Raw genomic sequence first — 20,300 nt, 5'->3', positions numbered from 1 at the left:
CCGTGGCAACCTCTCCCTCGTCCCCCTTCTCTCTCTCTCTGTCCTCTCTCTCCTCTCTCTCTCTCTCTCTCTCTCTCTCTCTCTCTCTCTCTCTCTCTCTCCCCCCCCCCCTCCCCCCCCCCCCCCCACACACACACACACTAAATGACCACAAATTAATTACAAAGCAAAGCCACATAACCGTTTTTTCCAACACAAAGTACAAAACCAATATGCTAACACAATAAGTTCATCATTATTTAATTAAAATGTTTAAAGCAATACCACTTGATTATTATTAGTTTAGGTCTTTTTTACTTGTATAATTACCCAGACAAAAAATTTTATTAGTCTCAGTATTCTTTCCACATGGGGAAGGTACTACTGAAATAGTAAAATCTCTCTTCATTTTAGATAGTAGTATAAGTTTTCAGATTTCATTGTTTTACAAATAATTGAGTGACTCCCACTGCTCACCTGTTTATCTACTGTATTCTGCAGCTCAAGAACACGTGCCACATCAGAATCAGGTTCGATGGCACCATTAGAGAGACGCTGCGTGCAAGAAACAATGCTTACAACAACATCAAAAACATAAAACAACCACCATTTCAGCTGAATCTATGAGTGATAAAAGCAACTACACAGCAATAGTGTCAGGGGGAGGAGATACGGACATAGACTGAATATGTTACTGGAATATAAAAATTCAAGCCAATACAGTATCATTACAAAACAACAATTTCTAAGATACCAGGTTGCACTGTACTGTAGCAGCGAGCAACAAATAGGTGAATGATTAATAATCTACATCTGGAACATTTAAAAGTTTTGAGAGAAATATAATTCTACGGGAACATAACTACAGTCACGTAATCTTCACAACTGCTTTGAAAACAGTGCTTGTAGTGCAAAAGAACAAATATACTTCCAAGGGTCACTATAATTCAGTCTGTAGCATAATATGGAAATCTTCAGTGAACTATTTCTAAACTTCTGCATGAAACAAAGAGTTGGATTTGCAACATGCTGCTCAGTTATGAGAGAATATTTCAGTTTTTAACTGGAAATTTTAAATGTGGTTTCTGAAATACCAAGTGCAATATACTGCCAAATTAGTGCTATTCCCTGATAAAAATCTCGTACTTGAATTGTTTTCCTCATTCTTTCTTCTATTTCAATCACCCAACTGGCCACCCACCTGCCCATAAATGGCGCCACTGACACACAATTTTATATGTACATATCACAGAGCATAAAAATTCACTTCCGCTATAAAATAATAGGTTTTCACATTTAGATTTTATCTTTGAAAATTTCATATTATTTCCATGATGCAATTATCATCATATACACTAGATGCAAAACAATGTTTCTGCATAAGCTGTTAATCAAGTCAATCAACATTCAGTTTTGTATGTTAATATTGCTTTGTAATGATAGTCAGCTGTTCCACAGAACTACTGAACTACTAAAACTGAAATATGAGCTCAAACCCACAGAAAATATGAAAAAAATATCACACCCAGTGAAAGAAAAATACCAAAAATAAAAGGTATTCTGTTTTATAAAACATATTTAATAAAATAAGAAAGAAAGAAAGCTTTCCATAATGGTGAGATATTAACTCTAGCCACAATCTGATATCAGCCTGAAATTCTCCATTTGTAAGTCTGCAAATCTAAGTATTCATACAACAGCCCTACATCTTTTTTACTGCTTTAAAAAACTAAACTTCTCCCTAATAGGCCATGAAGGCCCAATGGTACTGTCTGGCTGCCTTGTCATCCTCAGCCCACAGGCATCACTGGAAATGGATATGGAGGGACATGTGGTCAACACACCACTCTCCGGACTGTGTGTCAGTTTACAAGACCATTTTTACTGTTTTGACAACCAAAATAATAACAACACACTTCCTAAAACAGTACTTTTGATGTTTCAGAAGAAACATGTCCCTTAGTAAGCAGAGTGTCAAATTACAAATCCAGAGATTTAAGTCTCCGATATCAGTGCTTCTACAATTTTCTGTACCATTTACGTGACTTTCATTTGAGCAAACACTCTGAATATATGAAAAATGTGAAGATGTACCATGGTCTTTATTCCTTGTACTGAAACAGAAGATGACAGACTAAAGGCCGAAATACTAAATGTCTTTTTGCAAAGCTGTTTCACAGAGGAAGACTGCACTGTCATTCCTTCTCTAAATTGTCGCACAGATGACAAAATGGTAGATTTAGAAATAGACAACAGAAGGATAGAGAAACAATTAAAATCGCTAAAAAGAGGAATGGCTGCTGGACCTGATGGGATACCGGTTCGTTTTACACAGAGCACACGAAGGAACTTGCCCCCTTCTTGCAGCGGTGTACCATAGGTCTCTAGAAGAGCATAGTGTTCCAAAGAATTGGAAAAGGGCACATGTCATCCCCGTTTTCAAGAAGGGATGTCGAATAGATGTGCAGATCTATAGACCTATATATCTGACGTTGATCAGTTGTAGAATTTTGGAACACGTATTATGTTAGAGTATAATGACTTTTCTGGAGACTAGAAATCTACTCTGTAGGAATCAGCATGGGTTTCAAAAAAGACCGTCGTGTAAAACCCAGCTCGCGCTGTTCGTCCATGAGACTCAGAGGGCCATAGACACGGGTTCCCAGGTAGATGCCATGTTTCTTGACTTCTGCAACGCTTTTGATACAGTTCCCCACAGTCGTTTAATAAACAAAGTAAGAGCATATGGACTATCAGACCAATTTTGTGATTGGATTGAAGAGTTTCTAAATAACAGAATGCAGCATGTCATTCTCAATGGAGAGAAGTCTTCCAAAGTAAGAGTGATTTCAGGTGTGCTGCAGGGGAGTGTCACAGGACCATTGCTATTCACAATATACATAAATGACCTTGTGGATAACATCAGAAGTTCACTGAGGCTTTTTGCGGATGATGCTGTGGAATGTCGAGAGGTTGTAACAATGGAAAATTGTACTGAAATGCAGGAGGATCTGCAACGAACTGACGCATGGTGCAGGGAATGGCAACTGAATCTCAATGTTGACAAGTGTAATGCCCTGCGAATACACAGAAAGAAAAATCCTTTATCATTTAGCTATAATATAGCAGGTCAACAATTGGAAGCAGTTAATTCCATAAATGATCTGGGAGTAGGCATTAGGAGTGATTTAAAATGAAATGATCATATAAAGCTGATCGTCGGTAAAGCAGATGCCAGACTGAAATTCATTGGAAGAATCTTAATGAAATGCAATCTGAAAACAAAGGGAGTAGGTTAAAGTACACTTGTTTGACCACTGCTTGAATATTGCTCACCAGTGTGCGATTTGTACCAGATAGGGTTGATAGAAGAAATAGAGAAGATCCAATGGAGAGCAGCACACTTAGTTACAGGATCATTTAGTAATTGCGAAAGCGTTATGAAGATGATAGATAAACTCCAGTGGAAGACTACAAGAGAGACGCTCAGTAGCTCGGTACGGGCTTTTGTTGAAGTTTCGAGAACATACCTTCACCAAGGAGTCAAGCAGTATATTGCTTCCTCCAACGTATATCTCGCGAAGAGTCCATGAGGATAAAATCAGAGAGGTTGGAGCCCACACAGAGGCATTCCGACAATCTTTCTTTCCACAAACAATACGAGACTGGAATAGAAGGGAGAACCGATATAGGTACTCAAGGTACCCACCACCATACATTGTCAGGTGGCTTGCAGAGTATGGATGTAGATGCAGAAATGTTGATTTCATAAATTTCATAATCTCTTTGATCATGAGGCTCAATAGACCTTATGATACCCATAAATATTTCAGTCACCTGACAGGCACACATTTCACTATCAGATTTAAATAGTAAACATAAAAAAGGAAAGTAATCAATTGCAGATATATTGCAGACCAAATAAAAAAAGTTAAACTTCAGTGGCAGAAATAACACTCATTAACATACCTGATAAAACAAATAATCAAAGTAGACAAAGTGTGAAACTGAAATTTTATGCTTGGATAAGCAGATGAGATTCGTCATATGAATGCTGCATTCCTGAGAAATCGGTATTCTGATATAACAAAGAGAGTACTGAATGTTTGGAGATCATGGATTACAGCATCAACAAAATATTACTTGAAAAGACATTTTTTTTTACATGATGTTACATGCTACAATTACAAACTCAAGAAACCATGAACAGCACACAATTTACCACCATATATACAATTTCAGCATTTCGTAAGTCTTTCATGTCATGAAACTTCACAAGGCATGGCAGGGGATTGCAAAATTCCTTGTACTTCATCTCCAATCATAAAAAACATAGAAGCCACTGTTGTTTGGGGAATACAAACAACTCATTAGTGGCATGCCACCACTGAATACACCTTTTGAACTTGTGAATTGTCAGATAAAAGTTACCATGTAGAACCTGTGCCTTATAAGACAGGGGAAGGAAAGAATCAGAAAATTGAGAAACAAATGTTTAGCTGATCAAGTGAGTCAGCTTAATTTGACTAGAAGATTTAACTTCATTACTTTCTGAAGGCACACAGTGGTTCCCTAGGTCAGTTCTCCATCTAGGCCTACTTACAATTAGGACAATACCAGTACGTTACAATCTACTACAGACACACCGCTCAATGGTGAATGGAGGGAAAACTTGTCATGATAACATGACATTTTTTAGAAAGAAAAACATTGTGTCGAGCAGCATAATAATTTGGCAGCATAATGTTATTGGTATGTCAAATACCTCTTGTGAAATGAAAAAGAACTAAATACGGAGATTACTTTATATGGAGGGGAAGCATAGATAAAATAAACTAAATGCAATAAACAGACTAATCCATTCTTTTTCAATGTAAGTAGAGGCAAACTCATTACCACTTTTTTCTTCGTGTTTCACAAGTGTTACATCGTGCTGCTTTCAGTTAATTTATGAATATCTAAAAATTAATTTTTATCTAGAAACTTCCACTACATTCATGTCTGCAACATTTTCATCCAATAACATGTAAACCCTACAGCAAATACCGATATCCATGCAAAAAAGGCATTTCAAAATTAAGTGTAGGCAGTTGATTTATTAGGAGAAGCAGTATAAAAGTCCACATGCAGTACTTGTTTAAGCATACAACTACCACAAATCTGCAAACTACAGCAATTCCAGTACAATGAGAAACAAACGAAAATGGACATTTATTCGTAACTGAGAATAGTTACGTTTGAGAATTGGACTGTGTTCCCTTTTAAGAAAACAAAGGTAAATGAAAACAAACAAGGCTTAACTTCCGCACACTTAATTACACAAAGAGGATTAGACATGTTTAGTTGATCAAATGAATGAACTTAATTTGAATATAAGGTTTCACTTCATTAGTCTTTGAAGACACACAGTTGTTTCCAAAATAAGTTCTCCAGCTACTTTGAATTAGGAAAGTATCAGAGGATGCACTATTTCCAGAGACGATACAACCATGAATGATTTATACTGTTAATAACAAATGTCACCATTGACCCTCGTGTGCTAGCCAAATTAAAATATCAGTTTGACAAAACAGAGCCTGAGTTGAGCTTTAACCAATATAAATTTCATTTTATACGTTAAAACACAGTGTAAGACCACAATAGATGTTCAACAGTTACTTCTGTCACTCACCGACACAAGGCATTACCTTAGTAAGGGCAGCATGGGCTGTTGCTTGATCACCCTTATGTTCTTCATCCTGTTGACCATTTTCCTTTGGTCTACTACTCTCATCAGCTGGAACACGACCTAATTTGTACTGCTGTAACTGAAATGGAGATGACAGGGTGATTCATTAACACAGTTCACAAAACAGAAATCAATAACTCTAGAAATTTTATACAATGATTGTGTTAAACAGCTACTTCTTTAACAATTGATTTTTATCCACTTTAATTTTTGACAGAAATTAAAACAGTCATATAATGTCAAGGTTCACAATGTGACAGAACCCTTATCAGCTTTATACATGATTAAGTGTGTGTCTTTTATAATATATTTATCATACACTGTCTCAATTTCTGTGTGGAATCTCTATGCTTCGCTGCATTTAAAGCTGCTCTGTCCCGTTTATTGTCCCGTATAGGGAAATGTGGTACCAATATTATAGTACAACATGATCAAAGCGGAACGTGCATATTTCGGAAATCTGCCCAAACCGTACAAGTATTTCAATCTCTTAGCGTTCAATACACTTTTATATGCTAATTTTTGATAAGGTGGAACGTGCCTAACGCGGAAACGGACTGTAATTTTTAAGACTTAATTAATAATTTATTACAGCGAAAAAGAACTTGTACAGTACTAAATGAGATTCGGCGTAGCGCGGTGCTGCGGCTGTGGAAATAAAACCACTCTGCTATGTACAACAACGAACAACTTGCGCGCACTTTCGGGACATCAAAAGCAAGCGGTCTGTTTGTCCGCGTTTCTCTTTTTCCGTTATTACTGACGGGTGCTGGAACATGGTTTTACCCGTCAGCGTCAAGCATTCCAAAGAAATGCACTATCTGCATTATTTTCTGTCACTTTCAGTTGGCTAGTAGCACTGTAAGTAAATAGATGAAAGGGAACGGGCAAATGGAAAGAAAGGCGACGGAGAAATTAACGAGAGAGTGTGTGGGAATGGTTCGTAACTGCACAAAAAAGGACCCATGTTGCATGAGGCTCGGAAAGTCACTTAAGAGCTTGGAAATACGGAGTTCCAGTCAGCCACAGGCTATCTGGACAGTTTCAAAGCTACGCACAACATCGTGTGGAATGAAGTGTTGCAGCAGAACGGAAGACAATACTGTACGACCCAATTGCGAATTATGGCCCGAAAGACGTGATCAATGCCGATGAAACGGGACTGTTTTATCGCGCATTGCTCTCAAAATCTCTAGCAATTCGAGGTGAAAAATGCACCGGCGGAAAAATGTCCAAGGAAAGACTCACTGTACTGCTGTATTGAAAAGTGTTAGGTGAAATGGATAAGCCATTGCTGACGGGAATTGCAGCAAAACCGCGTTGTTTCAAAAATATGAAAGTCAGTTAGCTTCCAGTCACTTAGCGAAGCAATAAAAAGGCGTGGATGGAGGGCGGTCTTCTGGAAGAATGTCTGGGATCTTTCAATGCCAACGAAAAAATGAAATCGGCAAGTTCTCATCTTCCTAGACAATGCAACCTGACACCTTAAGATCAAGTTAGCAAACGTGAAACTGGCTTGGTTACCACCAGGTTCAACCAGCCTCACAAAACCCATGGACCAGGGTGTTCTTTACACAGTCAAGTCTCATTATAGGCGATAACTGATGCAGTTTCTTGTACTTAGTGTTGAAGAAGCCGCAGGTGCATTTGCTCTTGCAGGGTCAGTTTCTGTCCTACATTCAGTAAACCTTATTGGCTTGGCAGTAAGGGAAATAAAGCCCCAAACTGTCACCAAGTGCTTCAATATGGCAGCGTTTGGATGTCAAGCATATGACGTTTCTGTGGCCATCGAAATTCAAGTAAATGTCGCAGCAAGTGCTTAATTAATTAAAATGCGAAACATTTTATGTAGTGCAGATGACTAAATTCGAAGTGATGACTTTGTGTCAACTCACTCCACATTTACTTCACCAACAGATTTAACAGGAATCCACGATGGAGATGATGATCCGGAAGAAACAAAGGAAGAGGAAGTGGAGCAAAATGCTGTCCCTAGAAAAATTAATACATCTAATACATCTGAAGAAGCTATTTCATGCACAAACGATGTTATCCAGTTTGCAGCACACACAGTCTCCTACGCTGTTGGAACTACTGTATAGTGCAAAATATTGCGTAGAAAAACAATTCTGAGCAGGAAATTCAAACAGGTTTCCCTTCTTGACGTGAAGCGAAAAATGTGAAATGTAAAGCAAATAAACCCGGAAACGATATGTATGTATCTACAACAATAATGTTAGGGTAAAATTACAGAACTACCGCATTATTTATCAATTAATGTAATAATCTTGGGCTCTATTGTACAGTATAGCCTAAAGTAAATGAACATACATTGTGCACGACCGAAGGTACGTAAATAAGTGCATAATTACGAATTTATATTTTTGTGAATGATGCCTGACAAATTTATGGAGCCTAGTGAGTTTTGTGTAATTCGGAAGCTAGGCCAATTTGGAAAATCATTTTAGTCTCATTTTATACCGGTTTCGGATTGTTTTACTATATTTGCACCCTTTCTGTTTTATTCAAAGTTACTGAACATCTGCATGATGCAGTCTGATACGACTATTACGAAAGTAGTTGCATGCCTTTAGATTTGTTCTTTTCTTCATTCACTGTGATCAGTTAGAAACTGCACAATCAAATACTAGGTCTCGTGTAATCACTGTCTCTGTTTATAGGTAAAATTTTCTACAAATTTTTGTTATGAAACAGGGTTCGGTACTTGCTTTCCCTACATTTACTTTTTCTATTCATTGCAGATCACGCCAAATGATTATCTGTACATACACTGATCGGCCAGAAAATTATGACCACCTACCTAATAGCCGGTATGTCCACCTTCGGAACGGACAACGGCGACGCATCGTGGCATGGAAGCAATAAGGCCTTGGCAGGTCGCTAGAGGGAGTTGCACCGCATCTGTACACACAACTCACCTAATCCCGTAAATTCCTGAGAGAAGGGTGATAAGCTCTGACGCCACGTTCAATCGCATCCCAGATTTGTTCGATTGGGTTCAGATCTGGCGAATTGGGGAGCCAGCACATCGATTGGAACTCGCCACCATATTCCTCGAACCGCTCCATAATACATCTAGCTTTATGAAATAGTTCAAATGGCTCTGAGTACTATGGTACTTAACATCTGAGGCCATCAGCCCCTACAACTTAGAACTACTTAAACCTAACTAAGGACATCATACACATCCATGCCCGAGGCAGGATTCGAACCTGCCACCGTAGCGGTCGCGCGGTTCCAGACTGAAGCGCCTAGAACCGCTCGGTCGCAACGGCCGGCTAGCTTTATGAGATGGCGCATTATCTTGTTGAAAAATTCATTGCCGTTTGGAGACATGATTGTCATGAAGGAGTGTACGTGGTCTGCAACCAGTGAAGTATATTCCTTGACCACCACGATATCTTGCACGAGCTCCACTGGACCCATGGATGCGCACAGCAGCCAGCTTGTCTCCGCCCTGTAATACATGAGTCAAGGAGCTGTTTCCCTGGATGAGGACAGATTTGCGTCCTCCCATCGGTATGATGAAGAAGGTGTCGGGATTCACCAGATCGTGCATTGCTCTGCCACTGTGCCAAATTGCAGTGCCGATGGTCACGTGTCCATTTCATTCGTAGTTGGTGAGGTCGTGGTGTTAACATTGGCATGGGCCACCTGTCCTGTCTTACCGGTATGCCCAGCCTACGACGTGTGACATCTGTAATAACGGGTGGCCACCCAGTTCCATGACGTCTGGACATGCTTTCACCTGGGTTTCGTAATATGTTGAAGACACTCACCACAGCGCTCCTCAAACGCCCGACAAGTCGTGCAGTTTCTGGAATTCTCGTGCCAAACCTCTGGGCCATCAAAACCTACCCACGGTCAAACTCAGATCGATTGCGCACCTTCTCCATTCAATATGGGGACAGCATGCTCACTGGTACTACATGCACCACACGTGTGTCTGATTAGAAGTCATCCATCGCCAGGTGACACTGCTATTGCCTGGACGGCTTTATATTGATAATAGGTCGGTGGTCATAATGTTCTGGCTGCTCAGTGTATACTATCTGATACAGAGATATAAGAGCTCAGTTACATATTACACAATTTTAGATTCATTTCATATGCATTATCTTAAACTTTCAAAGTGGACAATCATTTACTTCACTAACTCAGAATTTTAAATACTTTCCTACATCCTTGGAGTTTTTTCCTTTCGCACAGAATTTATGGACAGAGAAGTCATCATAACATGCTTGAGTGTGGCATTTCTGACAGTCCTTGTCCTTCAGTTCAAGACTCATTTAAAAACTGCGGCCCTTTAGTATGTAACACACTCAAGCATATGTGTAATACACCATTAATTCATGACATTCTCCTGGGTAAATTAAAATTTGTTGTTCTAGGCATCTCTTTATGGAGACTGCAATACTGGTCAGTTTTAAAACTTATATCATTTTCCAAAATTTTCAAAAAGTCAATTGTTTTGGGGCTTGTTATCCACTTGTTTAGTAATGGAATACTTAGTAAACCACAGTGTGGACATCCGAAGGCTGCTCTGCTGAAGCAGGTATTTGTACTTTCACTGAACACACATTTTTTTTCTTACAGAAGCATAAAATATCAGATACTGGGATGTTATGTGACTTATCAAGGGCATTTTATTGTGTCAATAATAATATATAATAAAGAAACTAAGTTTTATGGAATGCTTTGTACAGCAAATTCCTTTTTAGTTGCTGCTTAAGAAATAAGATGCAGAAAGTTACACTAGGATGTGTAAGCAATAGAATTAGGGATCCCACATCACTGTCATCTGCATGGGGAGAAATGGCTGCTCTGAAGGACTGAAACATGGGCCCATTACTGTTCTTTCTTTACATTCATAGTCTTTATTTGAATCAGGAGGCAGAAGTAGTCATTTTTGCAGACATACAAGCATTATTGCCAAGTCGAGTAAAGAAGCATCCACAAGGAAAACTGTAAGTACTGTTTTTGTTGAAGTTATTATGTTTTCTTTTACAAATAGACTATTTCCACACTATCAGAAAACGAAACTGAGAAAGTACTGCACTGTCAAAAATATCCCACCTCCTATCAATGTTGTGTACAAACATGAAATAATAAAGAGGATAGAAAGTTAAAAGTTCTTGGGTCTGTGTACTTATGAAATTTGAACTACAAAAACCTTACAGTAAGATTGTTAAAAATTATGTTTAATACTTTTACCAATAGAATAATTGCTAACTTGGGGGACACAGAAATTGGTACGTTAGTATCTTCTGCATATTTTCATTCACTGATGCCCACATAACAATATTCTCAGTAACTTCTGACTTAGAGAACAAGTATTCATAGCATAAAGGAAAGTAATTATAATGTATAAGGTTCAGACAATTATATCCAGCAGGCATCTGTTTATACAATTTTCAATATTAACCATAGACTCTAAGTACATTTATTCAGGGATGACATTAGTTTTCAGCAATTCATTGCAGTTTGAGAGTAAGAGATACATTCATAAATACAATATTAGAATGAAAAATGATCTTCACTTCCCTCTATTGAATTTAATTTTGACACAGATCAGTGAAATGTGCAGCTGCAGAACTCTTCGACATTCTGCCCAGGAAAAAGAATTGTGTGACACACTGCCGAAGTGTCAAATGACCAGCATGAATAACATATCTGATTTTATTGTTGAATAAACTTTTGAGCACGTATATAAATTGAAAAATATACTGTATATACATAGTTTTGTCATCAGAACACTACAGACTCAGTTTCTGTGACTGTAACAGCAAACAGTTAGTAGTACGCTGTACCTTCTAGCGAAATATAAAATTTTCTGCACTGTCTTGCAAGGCGAGAGTGGAGTGAAACGTTATGAGCACAAAATTTAGGTCCACCAAGCGATTTTAATGAGGGCATCAATGCTTCCTGAAACACAAAATACTCATTTCCTATCACCCTTGATCCAGTGATGAACCCCTCTCTTAGTTTCTTGTACTTTTCTAAAAATAAAAATTGTTATGTATGTTTCCCCAAAGCCTTGGATCGCGTATATTATTTTGCACTTTCATCAAAACCAATATTGACAAACTTCACTTCATGAAAAATAGAGAAGAAACACAAATACAGTAATTTGAATGTAGGTAAAAAAAAGGAGGAGAAAACATTGTGGCATATTAGTCCCACTAATGGACATGAAAGAAAGAGTATTATAGAGAAAGCCATTACTTACTTCTTCTTTGGTAGTTGAAAGCTCCTCCTCAAGGGCTGCCACCCTCTCCAGAGCAACCCGCAGTCGTTCTCTAACCTGCACATACAAAGAAATTTTTCACAGCTTCTGAAAATACAAAACCCTGAAGCTCAGGAATTTCATTGTCTAAGTGTGTTATTTTTTGGGGGGACAGAACCACATAACAGCAACAGTTCCATTATACCTACAGACAGAACACGGGCACAGTCAAACATCTCTATTATCAACAAGTCTGTGTATAATCTTGAGGATTGAATACAATATAAGGGCAACCTCGGATCTACAATACTTCCGAACCGGGTCAAAATCTTGATAGTGCCGCCACTCCTTTCACTCTCGAGCGTTTGAGACAGGACGTCAAAAATTTACAAAAATAGTTTTTTAAAATATGTTCACTTTGTAGCGCACAGCTTTCTGAAGAGCTTGATATATAAAACATATACACTGATGTCCAAAATTAAAGAAACAAACGGAAATTTTGCAAGGTTGTGCAACTTAACGGATTCACGCACACATTCCAGCAACTGGTTAACGTACTTACTATGGCATGCGATCACCTCTGGCAGCAATAGAGGCCTGACAACGACGGGGAATGCTGTGAATGATGTCATTAATCTTATGTTGAGGCAATAACGGCCATTCTTCCTACAGAGCTGCTCGCAAATGTTGGGTGCTGACGTGATGCGACCCGTCTCCTTAGTGTATCCTAGACATGCCCTATAGGATTCAAATCGGGAAAGCGAGCAGGGCACGACATGTGTGCAATATATTCCGTTTCCAAGAAAACATCAACCATCCCTGCTCTACGAGGTCGAGCATTATCGTCAATCAATACGAACTCTGGGCCCACAGCACCTGGCAACAATCGCACATGAGGTCCCAAGATCTCGTCACATCTGACAGCAGTTAAACCTTGCCGATTCACCAGTACAGTTTCATGAAGAGGTGTTCGGTGGTCAACGTTATCCCCGCCCACACTATTAAAGGTCCTCCGCGATACTGGTCTCTTCCCACAATGTTTGAGTCCCGAAATGTGCTCCACTTTCTCTCTAGATGCCAATCCTTCGAGAATCGCTGTACAGACCAAATCGGGATTCATCTGTGAAAAGAAGATTGGCCCACTGTTTGACCGTCCAGGTGGCATGTTGACGGCTGCACTCTAGACGTTCCCTTTTGCGAAGATTCATCAGAGGTACACATACAGCAGATCTCCGATAATAAAGGCCATTTTGCCGAAGCCTTCAGTACACAGTTTGCCACGATGCAACATGTCCAGAGGATGCTGAGATGTCACGTGCCAGTTGCCGTGCAGTACTAAGCCAGTACTGTCGTATCCTTACAGCCAAATAACGGTTCTCTTCTTGGGGTGTCACACATGGTCGGCTGTGCGGTGGTCTTCGTGATACAGTTTCGGTCTCTGCAAACTGTCGCTAGATCCGAGCAACAACAGAATCATTCACATTAAGTCATCGGGCCACAACAGTTTGCGACTGTCCTGCTTCCATTCTTCCTATTGCCTTCCACCGCAGAGTCTGGCAGGCGTCTTCTCTATGCCATACTGCATCGTCTGTGACTGTCTAAACAGCGATTGTGGACGTGAGACTACCCAGCGAACACCAATCCGTCTGACAGATGTCCTAACGTCATCATTGGCTGGTTGTCCACTGACCGGAATGCTATCTTCCGTGTGGAATAAGATTGTACGGACATCTGTTGACAGTTTGTATGATTATATCGTGAGCTATATACAGAACGGGGAAACAGCGGTTTGTGCTTTAATTTTGAGTACCAGTGAATGTTCGATGAAATGTAAGACATGTTATTTGGTCTTCAGTGTGCCAAGTGCAGTGCCATGCCTCTTCACACAGCACTCTCTATCTCACGTCACTGTATTTCGCTCTGTGGAATTCAAACGTGCATATTTTGTAATGGAAGACATCAAAACTATATTCAGGACAGTGGAAATTAAAATGTCCTGTGGTGTCTCTCCTGCTTCCAGTCGGTCTGTTTGACATCCTTTGTTACCTTTAAGCTAATAAGTCTCTTTTCTGTGACATAAAATTAAATACTGTATAGGAAACACAAAACCAGTAACTGTAACACACGCCAAATAAGCGAGACTGTTTTGGCACAAAAGGTCATTTTTATTTACCTCATTTACATTAATAGCATAACAGAATATAATTCACGAAGTACCGATATCAAATGCCTGTTGGGACTAATACAAGCAGAAAGTTCTATGTGAAGAAATAGTTTCACAATTCATTCATGTGCTCCAGTTTCTAAAGCATGAGATCAAAAAGTAAGAGTAGTACGAAATTTTTATATAAATTTGGAATCGTCATATTCTTACAGATAATGTGAGCGATGCCCCCGTTTCTTCTCCTTTGTCGTTCTAACAAAGAATCTTGTCATCACTCTCCGGTTAACTTCACCAACCCTGTCAGAATCACCGGTTTGGTTCAAATAGCTCTGAGCACTATGGGACTCAACTGCTGTGGTCATCAGTCCCCTAGAACTTAGAACTACTTAAACCTAACTAACCTAAGGACATCACACACATCCATGCCCGAGGCAGGATTCGAACCTGCGACCGTAGCAGTCGCACGGTTCCGGACTGCGCGCTTAGAACCGCGAGACCACCGCGGCCGGTCCGATTTAGTTATTCCGCATTTATTCTCTGGTTAGGCGTTATTACGTGTTCGTATAACAACGCGCTATTCCGCTAAAAACGCTAAAAACGGCTGCTACCCGGGGACTGTGGAACTGGCCCTTAGTAGTAGAGCGATCTGGCAAACACTTTCTGTCAAAATTTCACTTTCTTGAATACAACGAGAAAATAATGCGTAATCTTTTTTGCCTGTTATTCCGGTTAGTCATTTATTTCCACTATGGTTGTCTGAATCTACAGATTTCGCTAATAATTAAAATACCGACCAGGGTGGCCGAGCGGTTCTAGGCGCTACAGTCTGGAACCGCGCGACCGACACGGTCGCAGGTTCGAATCCTGCCTCGGGCATGGATGTGTGTGACGTCCTTAGGTTAGTTAGGTTTAAGTAGTTCTAAGTTCTAGGGGACTGATGACCTCAGAAGTTAAGTCCCATAGTGCTCCGAGCCATTTGAATAATTATAATAGCGCTTATCATTCGCACACCCAATCAACCACATAAACAAACAGCGATTGGCATTCACCCGTTCTGGTTTATTCGGCTGAACTCGTATAGCCACGTCCCCTTTTGCCTTTGGGAAAGTTTCTTACTTCTAGATGCTACGGGAATTTCCCTAGCATAGACATCACGTGCACAATGCACGCATTCAAAATTAAACTTATGATTCGTTTAGATATCAACTTAGAATGCGTTCAAAAATGTTTAAAAACCAACAGAGATGTGTTTAAAATCATATGAATAACCGATAGACCAACGTGCGCTGGATGTTAGGCGCTTTGTGAAACAAGGTTCTTTTTCTTCAAGAACATGAATTCGTAGCCCCCTGAAATTGCCGCCCGGGGCAGGTACCCCACTTTACCTCCCCCCTCCCCCTCCTCCCCCCCCCCCCCTACCATCCAGGCTTTTACACCGGACGTTAAACCTTCTTCTGGCTTCCGTGCAGAGTGAACAATACATAAAGCACTGTCAAAACTCTTTTCCTTACCAGACGTGTTGAGATGCTCTTCCGTATGCCTTATTTACTTCCCATTGTTTACACTTACTACACAATAAAAAAGGCACTTTCACTCAACACGGGTTGGAAGTGAATTTCGTTATTGCTCTGTTCAACATATTCTCAACTTTAAATATACAGGATCCACTTGAAGTATTCGTTTATTTTCTTTGTGGCACTGAATTGCGACGTAAGCGATATTCCAGTGTTTCAAAGTACACCTACCTATTACTGGAATTTTGCAGATGCCTGAATTACTTGCGATGTAGTCAAAACTTAGGGAATACGAGCCTATTAACTGTCACTGCCTACAGACTACGCGCACAACACTTTTCCCTAGTAGTTTTTCAGCGTTTCGTGGGCAGCTAGACTGTGCACGTTGAACAGACACAAATTTAAGATCCCCGGGGCCACAATGGCATAAATGTGGAAAGTACTTAGTCTCCACCGCCCAGTATACAGAGTGTGGTTCCTTTGACCAATAGGTTCTTGATTACTACGATAGTTCCTAGCCAGTGTCAAACTATTGTTTCCGTCCAGTTAGAAGACCCAAAAATTGAATATCAACCATTCGAACCAACTACTCCGTTTTAGTATGCTTCGAAGAAGATCCGTTGTCTACGGGTAGTATCTTTGACTAATAATCAAAACGTCCTCGGTCGTGACGTGGTGCAGTGGTTAGCACACTAGACTCGCATTCGGGAGGACGACAGTTCGAAATTCGCGTCCGGCCATCGTTATTTAGGTTTCTCGTGATTCCCCTAAATCGTTTCAGGCAAATGCCGGGATAGTTCCTTTGAAAGGGACGGCCGACTTCATTTCCCATCCTCCTCTAATCCGATGGGACAGACGATCCTGCTGTTTGGTCCCTTCTCCAAAATCAACCAACCAACCAAAAAATCGTCCTAGGCCCGCCCGGCTTCGAAACTCGCCACTGCTTAAGTTTTTTTTAATAATCAGTATTGCCGAAGGCTTCCGGCATAAGAAGTCGCTCTCATTCTGCCAATGGCCTTGTCAAAGGGGGTGGAGGAGCGGAAGAGGTTCAGGGCACTCCCTTGTCCTTGGGGTGAGAAATTGTCCCTAAAGGGACAATGATCAACGGCATGAGGATGCAGAAGGCAATGGAAACCACTGTATTAAAGGCACACAACGTGTATCCACAGTAAGTATGGCCTGTAATTGAAAAAGTGTCTTAATGATCTCTCCATTGGCAAAAAATTCCGGAATAGTCCCCCATTATGATCCCCGCGAAGGGATTGCCAAGGGGGAGGTGATCACGAGAAAAAGACTGAATAAGAAACGAAAGGCTAACGTTCTACGAGTCTGGGTGTGGAATGTCAGAAGCTTTAACGTGGTAAGGAAGCTACGAAATCTGAAAAGGGAAATGCAAAGCTCAATCTAGATACAGTAGCGGTCAGTGAAGTGAAACAGAAAAACACAAGGATGTCTGGTTAGATGAGTATAATGTAATATCAACAGCAGTGGAAAATATTAGGATTCGTTATGAATAGGAAGGTGGGGCAGAGAATGTGTTACGGTGAACAGTTCAGTGACAGGGTTGTTCTTATCAGAATCGGCAGCAAATTAAACCAACACCGACAACGATAGTTCAGGCATACATGCCGTCGTCTCAAGCTAAAGATGAAGAGATAGAGAAAGTATATGAAGATACTGAAGGGGTAATACAGTATGTAAAGGGAGATGAAAATCTAATAGTCATGGGGGACTGAGACGCAGTTGTAGGGGAAGAAGTAGGAGAGAAAGTTACAGGAGAATGTGGGCTTGGGACAAGAAATGAGAAAAGGAAAAGGCTAATGAGTTCTGTAATAAATTTCAGCTAGTAATAGCAAATACTCTGTTCGATATTCAGAAGAGGTGGTGGTATACTTTAGAAAGGCCGGGTGATACGGGAAGATTTCAGTTAGATTACATCATTGTCAGACAGAAATTCCTTAATCAGATACAGGATTGTAAGGCGTACCCAAATCCAGATACAGACTCAGCTCACAATATAGTAGTGATGAAGAGTAGGCTGAGGACCCTGTCCGCAATGCTCCAAACGTTCTCAAATGCTGGCCAAGGTAGGGTTTGGCAAGCATTAAGACAAGCAGTAGAAACTCTCGCCGTGTGCGGGCGGGCATTATCTTACTGGAACGTAAGCCCAAGAATGGGCTTTCCATAAAAGGCTACAAAACAGAGTGTAGAGTATCGTCGACGTTCCGCTGGGCTCTAGAGTGCCGCGGATGGCAACCAAAGGGGCTCTGCTGTGAAAAGAAACGCTGCCACAGACCTTCACTCGTGGTTGTTGTGCCATATGGCAGACGACAATGAGGTCGGTACTCCACCGTTTTCCGGTGCGTCTCTAGAAACGTCTTCGCTCGTCATTGGTACTAAATTCGAAGCGGTTCTCACCACTGAAGACAATTCTACCACAGTCAACGAGATGCGCCCCATATCACTGTTGGAGTACAGAGGTCAATGGTGGCCGGCTTTCTGTGAGCTGCCTACGAATGGTGGTTGTGGTTACTGAAGCACCAGTTGTACATCGGATCGATGAAAATGATGAATCCAGGGCTCGAGTGCCTCTTTGACGATTGCTGGATTCTCACGTTCTTTCGTCTCTCCAGGTCGACCGCTACCTTTTGGACGCTGTGATCGGCCATGGCTCATCCATTTCCGCCAGCATCGTCGAATAGTGGCAACGCTCCTATTCGAATGTCGTGTGATTCGACGATTACTTCGACTGGCTTTTTTGAGCCCGATCACGTGTCCCCTCTCAAATGCTGATCTCTGTGTATATTGTTCGCGCGCCTGTATGCGAGGCATAGTTACTATCCAACTGAGTACACAGAATGTAATTCGAGAAGAGTACGCCCTGCTATCGGACATGTCCCTCACTTACTAACTTAGCTAGCTCCGCGGTGAAATTGCGCTGTAGCGTCACACATTCATCCATCTGCCGCCAAAGTTTACGATTTTGCATTGTCCGTCGATACCTGTGTGAATATCAGTTCGTTACCAATTTGCGGAACTTCTTCGTGGTGCGTCTTTTTTCCCATAGAATGTGCATAAAAGCTCATGGAAACGAATTATTCAGCCACCTGTGGAAGTAGACATTCCTGCAATATGTTGCACTTCGGCGTAAGTGAAAAGCTTTGCCAGTTATGCTACAACTGAATAACGTTAGATGACTGCCAGGACGTCTCAATTAGTTGACGTTCGAAGCTCTGCTCTCTCAAAACTGAATTAAGAACTGTGAAATAAATATCATTAATGAAAAGTGGATGTCATTTCTTTTAGTGAACAAGCACTAATAAAGACTCGTTTTACCCGTTCTGTTTGAGAAAAGAGAGAGTGTGCATCAGAAGTATAACTTGTTTACTTAAGAAGTTCGTTACTAGACAAGGGTCTCACGAAGTTTGGACTGCAAGTAAGTGTGACTTATATTCCTTTAAAGTGGTAGAATGGTTACACGTTCTTAAAGGCTTAAAGTCGCTACATAGTTTTCAAGAACCAATTATTTGACAGAGTAGGAGTGCGACAAAAGTCAAGTGTGAACAATACTGAGACTAGTGCTGCGTGTTAAGAGTGACAGAATTAACATTTGCTTTACGGACTGTTACACATCCTACATTTTCTTGGTATGTGTTATTAGTGCTAGGATATGTTGCATATTATTTGAGAGATCGAGTTCATATGTAGTTTCGTCCAGCCTTGTTATTACTCGCCGGGCGATGCGGTCGAGCGGTTCTAGGCGCTTTAGTCCGGAACCGCGCTGCTGTTACGGTCGCAGGTTCGAATCCTGCCTCGGGCATGGATGCGTGTGCTGTCCTTAGGTTAGTTAGGTTTAAGTGATTCTAAATTATAGGGGACTGATGACCTCAGATGTTAAGTCCCATAGTCCTCAAAGCCATTTTAACCATTTTGTTATATTACTCAGTGTGTGTGTGTGTGTGTGTGTGTGTGTGTGTGTGTGTGTGTGTGTGTGTGTTACTATGGGAAATCAATGACTACTATTCGTAGACACTGTGGACTACTGTAGTTGCGATGTTTGTTGTAAAAAGGATTCCCAACCAGAGGTGCTTGCACATTAGCTCATTCTTGGTAGTCTGAATCACGTTAAGGCATAGTAAATGCCACGCGGGGTGGCCGTGCGGTCTTAGGCGCCTTGTCACGGTTCGCAAGGCTCCCCCCGTCGGATGCGCGAGTCCACCCTCGGGCGTGTGTGTGTGTGTGTGTGTGTGTGTGTGTGTGTGTGTGTGTGTGTGAGAGAGAGAGAGAGAGAGAGAGAGAGAGAGAGACACAAATTTCCCATTTCCCGTAGTAAATTCTATACACTGCAACAAATGCCATTGGATTTCATATCTATTGTTCGCTATTTTTTTATTCACCGATGACGTATAAACGTTTTTATTCGCGTAAATGAATATATCGAATACATATTTTTATTTGTTATTCACGCATTACGAATAGTAACCGTTTAATCTATATTCGTCATTCGAATAAGTTTTGTCCAACTGGCTGCTGTTGCAAAAAGTACGGAAAGTATAATAAGAGAACAACAGTCTGTCAATGATATCATCATTCGTGAGTCAGCAGTTGTTCGACTGGGGAAGGAAACTCAAATGATGCATCATCACATTCTCCACATGTGATTAAGGG

General features: G+C 40.8%; 1 protein-coding gene across 1 annotated transcript in view; it reads right to left on the bottom strand.

Annotated features, from left to right (window-relative positions):
* Window positions 1–456: 456 nt before the first annotated feature.
* LOC126297513 (liprin-alpha-1-like) overlaps window positions 457–20,300 on the bottom strand; it is a gene marked incomplete at its 3' end in the record, with an annotated part of 961,648 nt that continues 941,804 nt past the window's right edge. Inside the window, 3 exon segments of the mRNA XM_049988399.1 lie at window positions 457–534; window positions 5,667–5,786; window positions 11,958–12,032. Of these exon segments, the coding sequence (XP_049844356.1) occupies window positions 457–534; window positions 5,667–5,786; window positions 11,958–12,032 (273 nt within the window).

This window comes from Schistocerca gregaria, chromosome X (genome assembly GCF_023897955.1).
Source record: "Schistocerca gregaria isolate iqSchGreg1 chromosome X, iqSchGreg1.2, whole genome shotgun sequence".
NCBI classification, from domain to species: domain Eukaryota; kingdom Metazoa; phylum Arthropoda; class Insecta; order Orthoptera; family Acrididae; genus Schistocerca; species Schistocerca gregaria.
The sequence above is the reverse complement of the archived record's forward strand: the minus strand, read 5'-3'. Positions and strand labels throughout refer to the sequence as shown.